This window comes from Phytophthora parasitica (assembly GCF_000247585.1).
Source record: "Phytophthora parasitica INRA-310 unplaced genomic scaffold supercont2.13, whole genome shotgun sequence".
Lineage (NCBI taxonomy): Eukaryota > Oomycota > Peronosporomycetes > Peronosporales > Peronosporaceae > Phytophthora > Phytophthora nicotianae.
The window spans coordinates 622,566-639,862 of record NW_008648999.1 but is presented as its reverse complement, the minus strand read 5'-3'; the positions used below and the strand labels follow the sequence as shown (position 1 = coordinate 639,862).

At 51.9% G+C, this 17,297-nt stretch overlaps 7 protein-coding genes across 7 annotated transcripts in view; 3 read left to right on the top strand and 4 right to left on the bottom strand.

The window, feature by feature from the left end:
- PPTG_07871 (hypothetical protein) lies at positions 1-3,627 on the bottom strand. The gene is made up of 2 exons (XM_008902249.1): positions 1,487-3,627; positions 1-1,127 (listed from the first exon to the last, which is right to left on the bottom strand). The coding sequence occupies exon 1, from the start codon at positions 3,572-3,574 to the stop codon at positions 1,577-1,579; it is 1,998 nt and encodes a 665-aa protein (XP_008900497.1). The 5' UTR covers positions 3,575-3,627; the 3' UTR covers positions 1-1,127; positions 1,487-1,576.
- Positions 504-1,178, top strand: PPTG_07872 (hypothetical protein). The gene has a single exon (XM_008902250.1). It carries the CDS (start codon positions 552-554, stop codon positions 939-941), a length of 390 nt encoding a protein of 129 aa, XP_008900498.1. The 5' UTR covers positions 504-551; the 3' UTR covers positions 942-1,178.
- Positions 3,628-4,924: 1,297 nt separating the features above from the next.
- Positions 4,925-7,083, top strand: PPTG_07870 (hypothetical protein). The gene has a single exon (XM_008902248.1). The coding sequence runs from the start codon at positions 5,004-5,006 to the stop codon at positions 7,002-7,004; it is 2,001 nt and encodes a 666-aa protein (XP_008900496.1). The 5' UTR covers positions 4,925-5,003; the 3' UTR covers positions 7,005-7,083.
- A 45-nt stretch (positions 7,084-7,128) lies between these two features.
- Positions 7,129-9,094, top strand: PPTG_07869 (hypothetical protein; the record flags this gene model as incomplete). Its single annotated transcript, XM_008902247.1, has 1 exon — positions 7,129-9,094. The coding sequence occupies one exon, from the start codon at positions 7,129-7,131 to the stop codon at positions 9,091-9,093; it is 1,965 nt and encodes a 654-aa protein (XP_008900495.1). The 3' UTR covers position 9,094.
- A 42-nt stretch (positions 9,095-9,136) lies between these two features.
- Positions 9,137-12,700, bottom strand: PPTG_07868 (hypothetical protein; the record flags this gene model as incomplete). The annotated part of the gene is made up of 1 exon (XM_008902246.1): positions 9,137-12,700. The coding sequence occupies one exon, from the start codon at positions 12,698-12,700 to the stop codon at positions 9,137-9,139; it is 3,564 nt and encodes a 1,187-aa protein (XP_008900494.1).
- A 50-nt stretch (positions 12,701-12,750) lies between these two features.
- On the bottom strand, positions 12,751-16,375 carry PPTG_07867 (hypothetical protein). Its single transcript, XM_008902245.1, has one exon. The coding sequence runs from the start codon at positions 16,220-16,222 to the stop codon at positions 12,860-12,862; it is 3,363 nt and encodes a 1,120-aa protein (XP_008900493.1). The 5' UTR covers positions 16,223-16,375; the 3' UTR covers positions 12,751-12,859.
- A 262-nt stretch (positions 16,376-16,637) lies between these two features.
- PPTG_07866 (hypothetical protein) overlaps positions 16,638-17,297 on the bottom strand; it is a gene marked incomplete at both ends in the record, with an annotated part of 2,709 nt that continues 2,049 nt past the window's right edge. Inside the window, one exon of the mRNA XM_008902244.1 lies at positions 16,638-17,113. Within this exon, the coding sequence (XP_008900492.1) occupies positions 16,638-17,113 (476 nt within the window). The remainder of the gene's footprint in view (positions 17,114-17,297) is intronic.

Here is a 17,297-nt window from a genome sequence, read left to right as displayed (position 1 = left end):
CAATTACTTCAGCAAAATATCGGGCAGTGTGTTGCTTTGATCTAGTTGACCACGACGACCAAAACATGGAAGGCATCCCTGGGGCAACCACCATAAAGTTTATAATACTCGAACTGTTGGTATTCGTCCAACCATCGGTAACGAGTGAGACAAAGTTATGGGCATTGATCAGGTTGACCACTTTCTTTCGAACATCATCTCGAACCCTTGGTAGAAGTACCGTGCTCAACCTTTGCCTCGACGGCAACTTCATTGTCGGCACGACCATTGCCATGAAATCTCGGAACACTTGAGCTTCCAGTAATATAAACGGCAGCGCACAGACAAAAAAACACTCGAGCAAGTGCCATCTCAAATGTTTCTTGGTCAAGATCGTTCTTGCCGGGCTCCACAGTGGATTGGGGAGGCGGGAGGATTGGTGAAGTAGGTCGCAGAGAGATTTGAACATCCCTGGGAACACTAACACATTTTTTAGGCTTCAGCAAGTGATCTAACAAATTTCCGCTAGGCTTGCCGTTCTTTTTAAGAACGCCACAGTAGTTGCACCGCCCATGCTTCTTACCATTTTCACACTCAATAGTGTAATGACTCCAAATTTTATCCTGTGGGCGCCCGACCTTCAGCAGGGACCTCGGGAACGACGAGATGCTCCTGGAGTACGAGGTGATCTCACTGAGTTTAGAGAAGTACGCGGCGGTCGAGACGAAGTGCGAGGAGTAGGAGGCGATCGCGTAGGGGTTGAAGCACGTGGAGGCCGCGATGGTGTCGCTGAGCGAGGTACTTCTGCTGAGGTTCGCGCTGGTGTTGATGTCGGGCGGGGTTGGAATGGGGATGGTGAGTTGGGTGGAGATGGGAACGTTACCCTACGCGAGCCTGTTGCCAGTGGCGCAAGATCCTCTGGCGGACTTAGCGGCGAGGAACCACTCTGGTATGGGCTGTAGCGAAGCGTCCTCCGCAGTACCGTGCTGGAGGGCGATCGGAACCTCCCGAAAGCTGCTTGAAGATCGCTAGGAGTATCTCCAGGAGGTCCTGCCTGAAAGTTCTCGCTTCGTGACGGCGTGCTTCCACCCTTGTCACCATGGGCAAACTGAATCTTTTCTTTTGCCGGGGTACCTTTGGGATCCTGACTGAATTTTAGACTTTTGGATACTTCTAAATTGTTTAAAACGTTTTCATGTATTTTAAACTTTTTTACTCTTCCAATCTGAAACCATCTCTGTGCCAGAGTAATCGTCAGAGACTTTAATAGAGTTTCAGAGTGTTATTCGACGTGAGAATAGATGTAGAATATCATGCCGAATAACACCTCGTAAGTAGAGTCTCGACTATAAGAGACGTTCCGCGAAAGCGTTAGCAACTCAAGCGTTACGTGCGCACCGGCATGATGCTTCGTTGAATGTGGACAAGTGCAATCAGTGTTCATTCAAATGTTCAATGCAATCAGTGTTCAAAACATCGACTTCATGGTTAACACGTCCATGACCACTCTTCGGCTTCGTTGTTTTGCATGGCGAATGCAGTCGTGATGCCTTTGCCAAAAATGAATACCGTCCATTAATGTAAGTCAGCTATGCATTCACAACTCCCGGTAGAGCTCATCAATCTGCGTCTGAAAGTAGGCCTTCAGCTGTGGCCGCTTCAGCTTAAACGTCGGCGTGACTAGTCCTTCGTCCGTCGTGAACTGCTTGGGGTGGAAGTACACGTTCTTCACGCGTTCGAAGCCCCGCAGCTTCGCCTCTGCCGCCACACGCTCCATGTCCTCGCGCACGTCCTCCTGGAAGTCGGTACTCTGCAAGATCTTGTCCTTCGAGGCGTCTTCACCGCTGAGCCCGTGCTCCTGTGCCCACACCTTGGCCACCTCCATATCCGGCACCACGACGCCGACCAAGCAGCTTTTCAGCGAGTCTCCATATACAAAGATCTGTGCCACATACTTACATGTATAGTACGCGTTCTCGATCTTCTCGGCAGCAACGTATTCGCCCTGCGCCAGCTTGAAGATGTTTTTCTTACGGTCAATAATACTGAGTGTGCCGTCTGCATTCCAGCATCCAATGTCTCCAGTGTGGAACCAGCCACGCTCATCAATAGCCTCTCGCGTTATCTCGGGGTTTTGATAGTATTCCGTGAACATCTCGGGTCCTTTGACCAGGATCTCACCTCTTGGGCGAGGTTTATCGTGACTAGTATAGCCCATTTCGGGCACGTCTTCGAGTTGCACCTGGCAATACATAACGGGAGTGCCCACGTGAGACTCCGTCGGCATGTCAATAGCGCCCACACAAACAGCAGCCGCAGATTCACTGAGTCCGTAGCCTTCGACCACGTCGCAACAGAAAACTGCCTGCATGAACTTCTTGACGTCGGCGCTCATAGGAGCGGAACCCGAGAAGATCAGACGCACGTTGCCGCCAAGAGCCTGGCGGAGCTTGTTGAACACTAAACGGTCCCACAACGCGTGTGTCTTGCGACCTTCCTCTACGCCTGCAAGTTTCGAGGCGATGGCCCTGTCAAAGAGCATCTTCTTGATGCCTCCAGCCGCCTCTGCACCTTGCGTGATCTTGTCGTACACTCGATTCACAAGGCGCGGTACAGTCACGAAGACAGTGGGCTGAAGCTCACTGATGTCGTCCATTAAGAGATGCAGATCGCCCTGGTAGAACCCCGCAGACGCACCATTCAAGTGCATTAACGCTAGCACTACACGCTCCAGCACGTGCACTAGCGGTAAGTACGAAATGTGGCGATCCCACGAGTAGATTTTGAGTCGATTGCTGGCCTGGCGTGCAGCGTACGTGAAGTTGCGTTGCAGCAGAACGACACCCTTGGGGTCGCCTACTGTGCCGGAAGTGTAGCAGAGTGTGGAGACATCAGTCGGGAGGGGCGGATCGGCCGGATGGGGCTCTACTTTACCCTTCTCTTCGATCTCCTCGAACGTCTTGAGTTCGATGTCGCTAGCAGCAGCCAGTCGCTTCTGCTCGTCGGTAATGGGGTCGACCATGACGATCGTCTTGACTGACGGACATTTGGAGATGCAGTTCATAATGACATCGAACTGCTTCGATCCGCAGAATAAAATCTTCAATTCGGTGTGGTTGATCACAAAAGGAACGGCCTCTGGGCCTAGAGTGTCGTAGAGCGGCACCACCACGTAGCTCATGCGGTCGCACGCGTGGTTCGCGAGACACCACTCGACCTGGTTCTTGCAGAAGAGGCCGATCTTGTCTTGTCGTTTGAGGCCGAAGATGGCCACCATACCGCTGGCGACGCTATCCATGCGTGTCTTGACTTGGTTGTACGTAAACCACTCGTAAGCTCCAGCCTTGCCCGTCTCGGGGTCGACGGTGCGTTGTCCGTAACACGGCCGATTGCCGTCTTCGATGCTGCAGCCGATGAGGAAATTGTGGTACAGCGTCATCTCTTCTTCCTTAACGGGTTCCTTGTCTGAAACCTCGTAGACTGGGCCATGAGTAGCGTCGCGTGTGTTGGGCACCTCGACGGTGTAGCGCTTGCCCGTGTACGACTCAAAGTCCACGTCGGCCAGCGACCCGCTCGTGCTTTGCGCAGAGCCCATGCTTCAACTGGTGTGAGAGTCGCCTCTGCAGAGTTGGTGGTTTGTTGTTGCTTGGAAAATGAAGAATGACAGGGTGAGTGAATTTCTGGTCCACAGTCGAGACACGCACTACAAGGTACTTCACAGTTGCACTGCTGACAGGGCCGTGTCACTTTTGCGCGAAATCGTGGCGGAAGCTTACACCCCTGATTTAGTCGATTGGCGGAAATTAAAATTTACGGTGCGCACTTCAACTTGGGAATTCATGTACATGCATGCACTGATCCGCTTCAGCAACCAGAAGGCAACGGTAGTTGCAACGACTGTCTAACGCAATGAGGGATTGTTGAGGTGCGAGCAATGTCAGTACGGCGAAAGGGAGATGAAGCTGGCGCCCTTAGCGGTGGATTCTGTGGAGCCATCATCAAAGGGTGAGGCTGCTGCGACAGACCAGGATCTTGTCGTGTTTCTGCTACCAACTCAATCTTCCGAGTGTCCGTCCTGAGCCGGAGTCGGAACGGTAACGTTGATTTTAATAAACTACAGAGAGTTTTTTTTCTCTAAAAGGGTTCTTCTGCAACGATACAGGTAGTGTAGTACTTCAGCTCGAGAATAAAAAAGTTGCAGTTACTAGGCTTCGCTCTCTTGACCCCTCCAAGCCAGCATCGCTGAAAGCACTGAACATGATTTGGTACCGAGATGTCGATGCGCAAACCTATTCAGAGTCGAGTGGATTTGTTCCGTGTCGTAATACAACATAGATTAGACCAGGCATCTAGGGATTGTTGGGATGTACTGTACCCGAGAGAAAAGTTACGATCGTTATTTACACGCATTGATTGTAACAGCCCGCAATTTTCAAGTTTTAGAACGGCACAACGTATCCAGGTCTTTAAATTTTAAAGCACTATGATACATGATTCGAAAGCCTAACACAAGGTGAGTCGATCGATGATGTCCTCTACTTCATATCGCTTGATAGTGGACCACACTCGCTCACCGATCCACTCTGGTTAATTTAGAGGCACAAATTTCGCTCTATTAGGATAGAATCGACACAGTTCCACTGTTATAAATAAGGTTAGTCCTTTGACGCCTTTGACGAAATTGTTCTGTCAGTTGTGCATATGCAGCTTGTATTGCTAACTAACGCCTCCTTAAGAGGACTCCTGTAATGCCCATTTAGCTGTTACGTTTAATAAAGCACCGACGATGCTAAATATAAATTAAAAAAAACAGCACTATTGTAAACGAAACTCGTTGAGAATTTGGTGTAAGTCGACGTGTTGGATAAGCAACACGTCGACATACATGAAGTATCGCACACAAAACTAGTACCACTCATTTCATGTGGTGCACATAACGTCAACTCGCGACGTTGCGTCTGTCCGGCAGTCTTCAAGATCCGTTACCACACGCTGCTCCCCGTTCTCCTCCTCCCGCTTCTAACATGGGCACCGGCACCAGCTCCGAGCTTCCCATGAGTCAGACGGACTTCGAGTCCTACACTGGCAAGCGCTACACCGTCGAGGTGCCCAACACGCGCGATGCCACGCACGGTCCGGCCTACACTGTGCCAGACAGAGACCCGATCAACGAAGACGAGATGACGCTGTACCACAACTTCCTCATCGGCTGCAACATCGAGAATGGCAACCGACCGCTCTACGGTCGACGCACCATTGACCCCGACACAGGCAAAGCCGGAGCCTACGAGTGGCTCACATACAACCAGGTCAAGACGCGAATGGAGCGTGTGGCCAGCGGCCTGAAAGCTGCAGGCCACATGAAGCGCCAAGACATGGTGGGCGTCTTCTCTAAGAACCAATTAGAATGGTGTCTAGTCGCCCACGCGTGCGACCGCATGAGTTACGTGCTCGTGCCGCTGTACGACACACTGGGGCCCGATGCAGTGCCCTTCATCGTCAACCACACAGAGTTGAGAATGTTATTCTGCGGTAAAAAGCAGTTCAACGTCGTCATGGACTGCGTGGCTGAGTGTCCTACACTCAAGACGGTCATTCAGTTTGAACCAGTCACTGAGAAGCAGCTACAACAGGCCAAAGAGAAGAACATCGAGCTCAGAAGTCTCCACGAGCTGGAGCTACTGGGCGAAGCGGACCCTCAACCTGCCGATCCTCCACTACCCACCGACGTCTCCACTCTCTGCTACACTTCAGGAACCACAGGAGACCCAAAGGGGGTCATTCTACTGCAGAGGAACTACACGTACGTGGTCCGACAAATGTGCAACCGCATGGACATCCTCCCCACGGACGTGCACTGCTCCTATCTGCCACTAGCACATGTGTTTGAACGTGCTGTGTTGGGTGTTCTACAGGCTCACGGCGCCTCTGCAGGCTTCTATCAAGGAGATCTGCTGCTGCTGATGGACGACCTGGCCGAGCTTAAGCCGACGGTCTTCGTGTCTGCTCCCAGACTGTTTAACCGGGTGTATGACAAGATCACACAGGGTGTGGCTGCTGCTGGAGGGCTCAAGAAGATCCTGTTCGATCGCGCTCTGGCAGCCAAGTTAGCGGGTCTTCCTGCCGGCCACAAGACCCACGCGTTGTGGGACGCTTTGGTGTTTTCCAAGGTCCGCATGGCTCTTGGCGGTCGTGTGCGTCTCATTTTCTCGGGTTCCGCGCCGTTGAGTGCTGAGGTGAAGGAGTTTATGAAGGTCGTCTTCTGCTGCGACGTCGCCGAGGGCTACGGACTGAGTGAGACGGCTGCTGCTGTGGCTGTGGGTGCTGTCGATATGCCCATGGGGCCGCACGTTGGCGCTCCGCTCATGTACGGACAAGTGCAGTTGGAAGACGTGCCTGAAATGGGCTACACGAGTCAAGACATGCCTCGTCCGCGTGGAGAGATTTGCGTTCGAGGTCCTATGGTCTTCGCCGGGTACTACAAGGAGCCTGAGAAGACTCGCGAGGCTATTGATGAACGTGGATGGTTCCATACAGGCGACATTGGCTGCTGGAATGCCGATGGAACACTCAGTATCATTGACCGCAAGAAGAACATCTTCAAGTTGGCTCAAGGTGAATACGTAGCTGTGGAGAAAATCGAGAACATCTACGCTAAGAGCAAGTACGTGGCTCAGCTGTTCGCCTACGGTGACTCGCTTAAGAGTTGTCTGGTTGGTGTACTGGTACCTGACCCAGAAGTGACCGAAGCTTGGGCGAAGGAGCACGGACTGACTGGAGCAGGTGCTTCCAGTGCGAAGGTGGTGAACAACCCAGAGTTCCAGAAAGCGGTACTGGCAGACATGGCTCGTGTCGACAAGGACGCACAACTTCGAGGCTTCGAACTCGTCAAGAGCGTACACTTCCACCCGGAACCATTCTCTCTGGAGCAAGGATTGATCACACCCACGTTTAAACTCAAACGGCCGCAACTCAAGGCTTTTTTCCAGCCTCAGATCGATAAACTCTATGAACAACTCAAGTAAACAACAGGTTGAGGACCGGAGTGCATAGCTAAATACTACTTATCTTTTCACTAAAATGAAGCTTCTTCTATATTAATAAGTGTGGTTTCGTTGCTCTCTTTCACTTCTTCACTGTCAAAACGCTATGACGTCAATAGGAGCCGTCACAGCTCCACCTGGAGGAAGCAGTAGACCCAAATCTGCTAGTGTCTTCCCATCCGCTAACCGCAAACTGGTTGCTATTGTGCCGGCCAATTCGAACCAGACTTCGTATTCTCACCGTCCTCAATCCAGTCGACACCCGAGACCACCGACTGTAAACTTAACCAGTCCAAGACCACGACCGTGTCAGGCGTCGATGCAGCTATGGCGACAACCTGGAACTCCGGCAGCAACGCGTCATAACTCGGTAGTGCAGCGTGTAGTACGAGACGAGATCGACGAGCAACGACATGTTACACTCGAGGCACAACGTCAACTTCATGAATTACACGCCACTATCGCTCGACGTGAAGAAGAGCTCAGTCTTGCACAACGTCATCTTCGTGCTTTCGATCCACTGTCTTCTTGTGCCTCTCAAACTTCTAGAACGCAACCAGATATCGTTCCTAATCTGAAACAAGAAATCGCACACCAAGACGCATACAAGAAGCGTCTGCGCTACATGCACGAGCGACTGGAACAGCAAGTTCGATACTTAGAGGCAAACGCTGATCTCCTTGCGGAACGGAAGAGAGCAGCCCATCGAGAGCGAACGTTGTGTCGGAATCGCATCAAAATTGAGTCCGATAAGAACCGACATATACGGCAACAGCTTCGTGAGTTACACGGCAAGCGAACGGGTTTTAAACGCAGTGCTCTGCCGGTTCTCGAGTCCTATCGAGACGAATTGGCTTCACGGTTAGTGATAGCTCAACGACGCAATGATGCGGATCGTCGACGTGATGAGTTGTTGAGGTTTATAGGCACTAGAACCAATGGATCGAAAGTTACGAGTAGGTCACTTACAAGCGCCTCGGCTGCGATAACGAAGGATCGAGTGCCAGGTATAATACAGCGTCGTGACAGCTACAATATACTGGTGGACGATGCAGATGAAAACAGACGGGAGACGCTGTTTGCCGTGTACGAAGGACAGTTTGCGCGTGTGCTACGTGAGACCGGGGAAGTGGATTTGAATGTGGTGCTGGATCGCTTCCAGTCGTACAGAGAGAGCACTGCTAGACTGCGTGAGATCGCAGCGGAATTACGCACGGAAAGCACTCGGTTAGCGCGCGAACAACAGGCGCATAATTCGATGGTATCACGTCTCCGAGTGTCCGGCCCTGGCGATATTACAGAGCGTCGTCAGCGACTACGCGATCGACTGGAAGGAGCTCTACACACGCAGCAACTAGAGAAGAGTCAAGCTCGAGAACGTATGAACACGCAGCTCAAAGCGTTCGTGTTTGTTCAGCAAGGAGTGCTACATATTGTGGAGCTGTTACTTTGTCTCGAGGACCGTCCAGGGATGACACTACCAGGTCAAGTGTTAGCGATGGCACGCACTGTTATGGGAGGGTCTCATCCAGCCGAAACAGCTCTGAAGAATGTGACGCCAGCGCTGCAAACTTTACTACACATCGCTCGAGATATAGGACGGCGTGGATTGCAACGTGAATGGCTTAAACTACCAGCGATAGACTACTCGGTGGCTCAAGTGGCTCGACTAGAGCAGCTTGAGCTCGATTCGAATCAAAAGAGTAATAGCTTCGTTAAGCAGGAGATTAAGACGACAACTGAAGAAGAAATAGATGAAGAAGAACGTGATACTATAGTCATGCGAAGAGCGATCAAGAAACAAGAGAAGGAGACGCTACATCAAGCTGAAACAATCCTCCGTCAAACTTACGACGCCAGGAAGTTACTACAAATGCAACAGCAAAGAAAACTTCATCAATGTCCGACGCAGGTACAGGACAAATCCGACGTGGAGATCGTAGCCGCACACTTCCGTGAACAACGACGTATCGAGAAACAAGAACATCGTTTTACGAATGGGAACGCGCCAGCTACAGCTCAACGTCGAAGTACGATAGTACCAGCTCAAAGTCCAAGAAGAAAAATTTAACTGATTGGTAAAATAGTCTCTTTTTTTTTAAGAAACCGGTAATTTACCCTCGGAAACATGCTCTCATGAAGCGGTTGTAGTCGACGAGGCCGTCGTCACTGTCAAACGCTCGGAGAACAGCTAGCAAACTCGTGTCTGTAATAGGCAGCGCGTACCATTCCAGCATCTGACGGAAATGAGCCGCACTCACACGACCCGAGTTGCTCTTGTCGAGTGCTTTATACGACGCGTACAATTCTTTCCACTTGGCTTGGACGCCAAGCCGCAGCTCTTCTGGGATGGTCTCGCTGCCTGTAACTTTGATCTTCACTGGGGAATTAAACGATATGCTCGGTAACAAGTCGCCGGCTCCAGTTCCATTGCTACTAGCCCCGAGAATACTCAAAGAACTGGTGAGTTGACGTAACATTGCGTGGTAATTGAGACGTCCATTCTGTTCCGCGTCGTATTTGAGCTGAAGACGGACGATTTCTTCCTGATCCAGATCGATACCGAGCTCTCCCAGTACTTTGCGTAGGGACGAAGGCGTCACACTGCCTCGACGTTCAGTGTCAAGCGCCTGTAGTTTGCGTGTGAGCTGTTTCCACGCCGTTTTTCCTTGACTATGAAGCGCTTTTTGAAGCTTCTGCTCCACTGCAGCAGCCCCGGCTGTAGCTCCAACGCCGGCGTTTAAAGAGGCTCGAGGGTTTTCCACTGCGTGGTTTACAGCTTGCGCTGCTAGAACGTGACCAGCTCGGCTGGTCAGTTGTCTTGAGACTGCAATTGCAGCTGGAGAGCGACGAACTGCACGAGGACTGATCCCCACCGCACTATAGTACGAACAGTGACTCGATAGATCGCTCATATTCGAGTCCTTGCCCACTTTATCAGGATCTTTGCCACCCAATGCATGCAACAACTGCAGATACTTGACTAGGCCGGTTGTTCGCTCACCTTGAGCGTCTTCTTCCTCGTAGAAACTCAGTAATTCTTGGACCACCGTATCGTCTTGAAGGTTAACGCCCAATCGCTCAAAAGCGCGTCGTAGTTCTGGATACGTTAGTAAGCCAGAGCTACTTGAATCCATGTTCGCCAGAAGCTTATACACTGCGCTTTGCTGCGACCGAGAGCTCGTCAGAAGGTGTCGTATTGCTGCACGTGCTTCGTGTACATCTAGTGGTTTATCTTTCGAGTCCTCGTCAAAGCTGTCTCGTTCCTCCTCTTCATCATCCTCTTGGACCACAAGCGCCTGAGCTTGGAGACCAACTTTACAGTCCATGTCCAGCAAGAAACCGCGATAGTAGAACTGTCCTCCACGTGCGATATACCTCTCGAAGAACTTGGCAGTCGCTCTTGATTCTCTCCACTTTGTGCCTACTTCAGAGCTCAGCTTGGCGCATATCCGAGTGAATATCGGGAGACTGACAAAGCCTCGTGTATCAGCGTCCTCAGCTGCCAGGAGCCGCTCTAACTCACCGACATTCGCTCGGAAGAATTGACGTAGCTGCTCCAATTCCGTTCTAAGATCCGATTCAGCGTCTCCAGGTGAAGGACTACTGAACATGACTGCTTTACTTCTGCCTTGAGGTTTACAACTCCCTTCGCTTGGATCGTTGGCTTCTAATCCCGGATCCTCATAGTCAGTCAAGAAGGACGCGTACCGGATCAATGGCGAGTCGGTAGCGATACTGCGGTCTTCGTAGAAGTAACAGAGGAACGCTATCTGAGCTTCTGTCAACGACAGAGCGTCACGTACTGCGAGTGCAAACGCTGCCGTCGAAACGCGCCCTTGTCGACGTGGATCACACGCAGCAAGACGGTCTTGAAGCGCTCTCCACTCCACTACACCGAGACGCGCTCTAGCGACTCGGACGCTCCACACGAGCACAAGCGACTCGGTCGGTGCTGTCGCCTGTTGGCTATGCTGGAGACCAACAGCAATCGCACCCCGTGCACCGTCACCCTGAAGTGGAGGGGCGAAGAAGCTCTCGGTGTCCACCACTCGAGGTCTATAGCTCTTGATTAGTGATCTGTAGTCCATAAGTTGATGTGCGTGAGAGCCACAGGCGCGGAAGAGCGAACCGAAATGTCGAGATGGCAATGGACCAAGGTGTTTACTCAGTACCCGAAGCAGTTCAGCAGTAGGTACCAGTCCACTTTTGTGCGGATCACTGAGCTCTAACTCTACGTGTATCGCTCTCCAACTTGCATCGGGTAGACGTGAAAACGCTTCTTTCAGTTCGTTTCCAGGCGACGATAACGCCACGCGGTTCTTGTATGCTCCTTTGACTTCTTTGTATCCCGGGAAGACCAATGAACTGTTCTCCTGTAAGCTACGCCTCATCGCATCGATTCCTTTTGGATGCACCACATCGCCAAAACTCGTCACGAATTTGCGGTAGTCAACGCTGTCCCTGTTGTCTCCATCCACGACAGCGTACAGCACGGTAGCAACGTCTTCTTCAGACTCGACTAGTTGGAGATCTCGCAGTGCTTGTGTAAATACTGGAGCAGGAACGAAGCCCAAGTCGGACGGATCGAGAGCACTGAATACGTTCAAAACTTCGTCAGCCCGTGTCTTGATTCTGTTCCCCACTACGATACGAAGTTGTTCAAGCAGGACGGGGTCTTTTCCCGTCTCTGATTTGATTGAATTTTTGTTGGTCTTCTTGGTCGGTGAACGTCCACCTAACGCACTGGTGACTCCAGGAGACTGTAGCGTCTTGTTGGTCGCCGTGATGTTGTTGGCTCCCGTACCGATTGACACTTCAGCGATCTGTTTACCTGCCGGTCGATCGAATACCAATGAGTTGCTGACGTTGTTGGTATCACCGTGCTGGAAGCTACTACCGAATTGGGCAAGGAATTCGTGATAGTCGATAGAGGAGCCATCTTGTGAAAGCTCCTCTAATGCTGCAGGTGACAGTGCTGGGATATTAAGGCCACTCAACACGCGCGCGAACGTCGTCTTTGATAGTTTTCTAGTACCTGCACCGATTTCTGCCGCTCGACAAGCGTCCCGTACGGCAGTCCAAGATACGCGCAGGTTGGCTCCTAACAGAGCCCGAATCTCACCTACAAGTTGTGAATGACGCGCACTCAACCTTGACAAATGTTCTGCAAGTTGTGGTTTCTTCGCGAGTGCTCGACAGGCAGCACCAGCGACGAGACCGGCATTTTCATTTGGACGGCCCGTGTCTCCCGTACCCGTCACGGGACCTCGAAAAGACCGGACGAGTTCATCCACGAAATCGACGTAGCTGAGTCCTCGCTCGTTGTTCTCCTCGAACTCGTGACGAAGCGCTTGAGCCTCTGCGCGTGTGATGACGATGCCGTGAGCAGCAAAAACGTCGCCCAGGTGCGCGAGCGACAGCGTTTCACGCGCCGTCGCCAGCTGGAAATTGGTCCCGAGATTGCGAATGTCGCCGCTCAAGATCAGCGGCTTCTTCCGCATCGTCGGGGGAATTGGCGACTCGGCCGGTCGAATCATCGGGGCTTTGGCGTCGGCATTTCCAGACGATAACTTGATCGGCGACGCACTGAGCAAATACGTTCGACCACCGCGTACCGCTGGCGCCGACGGCTTCACGGGACGCGGTGTCACGGACGGCGCCAAGCTGCTCTGCATCTTCCACCAAAGCCACCTTTAAAGTGGAGCACGACAAAAGGCGATCGACATGGGAAACCAGGAATATCAACGCTATATCGAGCAGAATGGGTCGAAAAACTACATGAAGGTTTCCGCTATTCCTGGTGGAATGGTTTCGCCACTCGTTTGCTAGCATAATTACATACGAACACGTGTATCTGATAGATGTAGTTGGTTGTCTTCTAGCCCTTCGATGGAGTCTAAGTTGCGGGTTTGACCGGCTTCACTTTCCGGGGTCGAGCCAAGAAGCCCATCGGTAAAGGTGCAGTGCAGTCGCAACGCTCGTACCAAAGTGTCGAAACTGGGTTTAAAGCCCATACCGTTCGTCATGAAGTGGAACAGCTCACTGCGTACTAAAGTGTAGCGCTTGTCCAGTCCCGGGTCCATATCGTTTAAGACTACGGGGAAGATTGGTCGCCCTTTATCCTCAGCGAACGCTAATTGGTCACGGACCAGCTCGTTCCCCATGGTTTGCCTCGATATCAGTACGACGAAGCACGAACAGCGCAAAATCGCTTGCTGGGCGACCTGAATGCGCGAGTAGAAGTCACGTCCGCTAACGCTTTGGTCACTGTAGCAAGGAATACCGGCTTCCAGGAGCTGCGCTATGAACTGCTGTACGAACGCCTCGTGCTTGTCTCCATGCGAGAGGAAGACGAACTGACCCTCGTTCATGTCGTCCGGATTCGTGGTGTTAGTACGATTGGGATCCCATGAAGCGGTGGAGAGCTGCATATCACTCAACGTCTGCAGCATCGTGCCTCGATTACTGCGCTCCCCATCGGATTCCTGAGCCAGACGGCGGCTACGAGACAGATTATTCTGCTTCGTAACGTAGCGGTGCTTCTCGACTTCATCGCGTACGCCGTCCAGTAGAAGATGGAACTGAGATCGATACCTGCTTTCGTCGTAGTCGTACTCGATCCTACCTCCATCGCGACGTAGACCAACGATAGAAGGTTCGAATGGAACGATCTGACGCGTATAGAGATACACTTGTAGGTTTTCATCGACGATGGCGCCTTCAGTCGAGACAGCCAAGATGGGCGTACCGACCTGCTTGGCCAGTGCCAATTCCTTCAGACACCATTCCGACGACGCGTAGTCTTCTGTGTTGATACACAACACTACCGACGCGTTGGTGATGCCACGAGCAATCTCTTCACGCCACACAGCTCCCCCACCAATCCCGCTCGGGTCCATCAGATCTAACCAAGTGGTGACGTTCGCTTCTTCGAGAGACTGACGTAGTTTCCGAGCGAATTCCAAGTGCGAGTGTGTGTAGCTGATCATGACGTCTCGCTGGCCAGCAGCTCGCTTCAACTCGAACAATAACCTTGTGGACGCAGTGCAGTCAAGTGGGCGCAGACCTTCGTTATTCATCCGCATGAGGTCTCCACCTGAAGCCAACACAGCCAACGCGGACGTCTTGTTCTCCTCCCGGACAGCAACGTGTAGTGCTGTGTCGCCCGTCGTCGGTAGCTGGTAGCCGATGTCGCCGCCTGCAGTCGTAAGTTCACTAACAAGTTCTCTCGACGCATCCAACGCTGAGGCAGCACACATCAGTGGCGTCATGAACTCTCCGTCGGCCAGATTCGGGTCTGCATTGGCCCGAAGCAGAGAGCGAACCACCTCCAGCTTGTTGAGCTTCGCTGCCCAGTGCAACGGCGACCGACCGCGAACATCCTGGAAATTCGGATCGGCTCCTCCTTCCAACAAAACATCGACCGCCTCTGTGGCTCCACTGATAGCAGCCCAGTGCAGCGGTGTCCGTCGATTGACCCCCACGTAGCCCATTTCTCCCAGACAGTCCACATCCGTCTTTCGTGCGATGAATTTGCGTACAGCTGCCACATCATTATGAGCTGCTGCCAAGTGGAAGGGCGTGAGAGCCACATCACTACCCCATTCCTCCAGCTCCTGCGCTACAGCATAGTTTCCTCGCACATACGCGAGTTGCAACGGGGTTATAGTGTTCATGAATCCTGGATCAGGGATCACCAACGGGTCAGCTCCATGTAGCAATAATTCTCTTGTTATGTCGGCATGTTCAGCCAGGAAAAGAGGGGGTACACGGTTAGACCTGAACGAAGCTTGAGCCAACGTTCCAGGAGAGACACCTCGACTCAGTAGCCACCTCACAGTCTCAATCTGACCTGTTGATACAGCGCAATGCAGTGGCGTGACCAGTGATGTATGGAACACAGACACCGCCGTGTCTTCGTTGCTTCCTTGCGGGCGCTTCACGATAAGCTGCACAAAGTGCCAGAAGAAGCCTCCAGTGGATACTACAACACGTCGTACTTTGTCCAGTTCCTCCATATCAAAACCGTACTCTTCCAGTAGCTCCAACGCGCGAGTGTTTCCCAGTAGTGCAGCCACATGCACGGGGTTTTCACGAGACCTTGCGAAGAACTTCCACCGAATCTTTGGCGCCGCGTAGACTTTGCCTGGGAATCCGACTTCTGCGAGTCCTTTGGCCGTCGCGAACTCGAGGATCTCGCGCATTTCATCCAGATCTCCTCTCCGTGTAGCGTAGTAGAGTCGGATTCTAACAACACTAAGTAGTTTACGAGTTGTGTTTAACTTTTGATCGATGCGTAAGTCCACGTATTTGCGGACGTCTCCAGTCTGATCAGCTTCTTGGAAAGCGCCCAATTGCATCTTAATATGCTCTCGATATCGAGCGAAGTAGTAGATTACCACAAAAAGTCCGGCATAGCAGACCGCAGCTCCGAATGCGAAGGATTGGGACGCCACATCGCCACACGAATCGATGGCTCCGGTAAAGAGCACTCGAAGGAAATACCCAACCAGTAAGAAGTCGAAGATAAGCATGCAAACCGCCAGCACCTCACACAGCTGAAACACAAACCGGCGTCTGACTTTGGTTATACTTGTGGCATCCCCTTCCTCGATATCTTGACCAGGTGATGGATTTGTTCGATTGAACGGTTCGAAGAAGCGTATACCTGAACCGGGTAAGGATAAGACGATAGCCGCGGGGAGCGTCTGGTAAATGACAGCAGAGAACGTCACGAGTGTGTGGCACTCGTCGTATAGATCAGGGTTCTCCTTCTCGTATGTATCGAGTTTGGGCTGGACGAAGATGCTATTAAAGAGAACACCCGAGGCGAGTGCTATCGACAACTGTATACCTGACCTCATCAGACGACGTGCGAAGAAGGAATTGTTAAGGAAACGAACCCAAAGCCAATGACGCGGCACATCCGACAGCTTCCCGTGTAGGTTTTTGACGTTTTGATAATGGTGCTTCATATTCATCGGCCATCGTCGAGGATTCCTGGGCGAACGCGAAAGGAGGTATGATGCAGTGGCGCTGGAGTCGACAGCGATAGGTGTGCGAAGACTTCGCTCGGTTTTAACGCGTGTACGTTCTTCAGGCTCCCGACAGGCTCCATGGCCACCAAAGGCGACACGGCGGCGACTGCTGCCAAAGGTGGACGTCGACTCGGATGTAGGACTGTCACCAGCGACCATACCCACGGATCCAGGTACGATATCTCGCCGTCAGAAGCTGGAGTGATCGCGTGAGGACGCTCCTACGCAGGCACTGTAAGTGTGGCTCGAGGTAACAAACCTCCTACTAGAAGGCATTGCTGATTGGATTACGGCGAGGATTATTACCACCAGTGAGCCAAAATGATGATGACCAGTTTACTACATAATAAATCCTATGTTTTCATGTATCTTCAGGGTGGTGAACGTCCTTATGATACATCTTATGGAGAGGTGGATTGAACATGGAATAATTTTTGGATAGATTCTTAGTTTGCACCATCATGAAAAAACCAAGTCTGTGCGCGACAACCCACTTGGACTCGTTGTTTACACTTGAGAGCATCAGGTTATCACTTCTCGATTCCACGAGCACTAACTAGGTATCCAACATGATTCAGTGGAATTCATGTGCATGTCCTCGCTTAAAGTACGGGCTTAACGATGCGACCAGACTGTCAAAACTGGAATGGAAACTCATGCCATTCGCCATGAAGTGGAACAGATTATTACGCGCTAGCGAGTAGCGCTTGTCCAGCCCAGGGTCCAAATCATTCAGCACAACAGGGAAGATAATCCGGCCTTTATCCTCAGCAAATGCCAGTTGGTCGCGTACCAACTCACTGTTCAGAGTCTGTCTGGACACCGGCACCATGAAACACGTGCATTGTACTATCGTTTCCTGCGCAACTTGAATACGTGAGTGGAAATCCTGCCCCTCGACGCTCCGATCACTGTAGCAATTGATGCCCAGCGCTGACAATTTGGACGTGAGCTGTCGTACGAAGGCCTTGTGTTTGTCCCCGTGCGAGAGGAACACAAAGTTGGGTTTGTCCGGACCACTGACATTCAGCAGAATGGCATGGGAATCCTCTGCCGTCGATGAAAGTGCGTCGTTAACATCATTGTACCTCGTTTGACGGTGTCGGGGAGGTTAGTGCTTCCCACGTTCCTCTGCTTCGTGAAATGCCGGTGCTTTTCCACTTCATCTCGCACGCCATCCAATAGCAAGCGGAACTGAGATCGATACCTGCTTTCGTCGTAGTCGTACTCGATC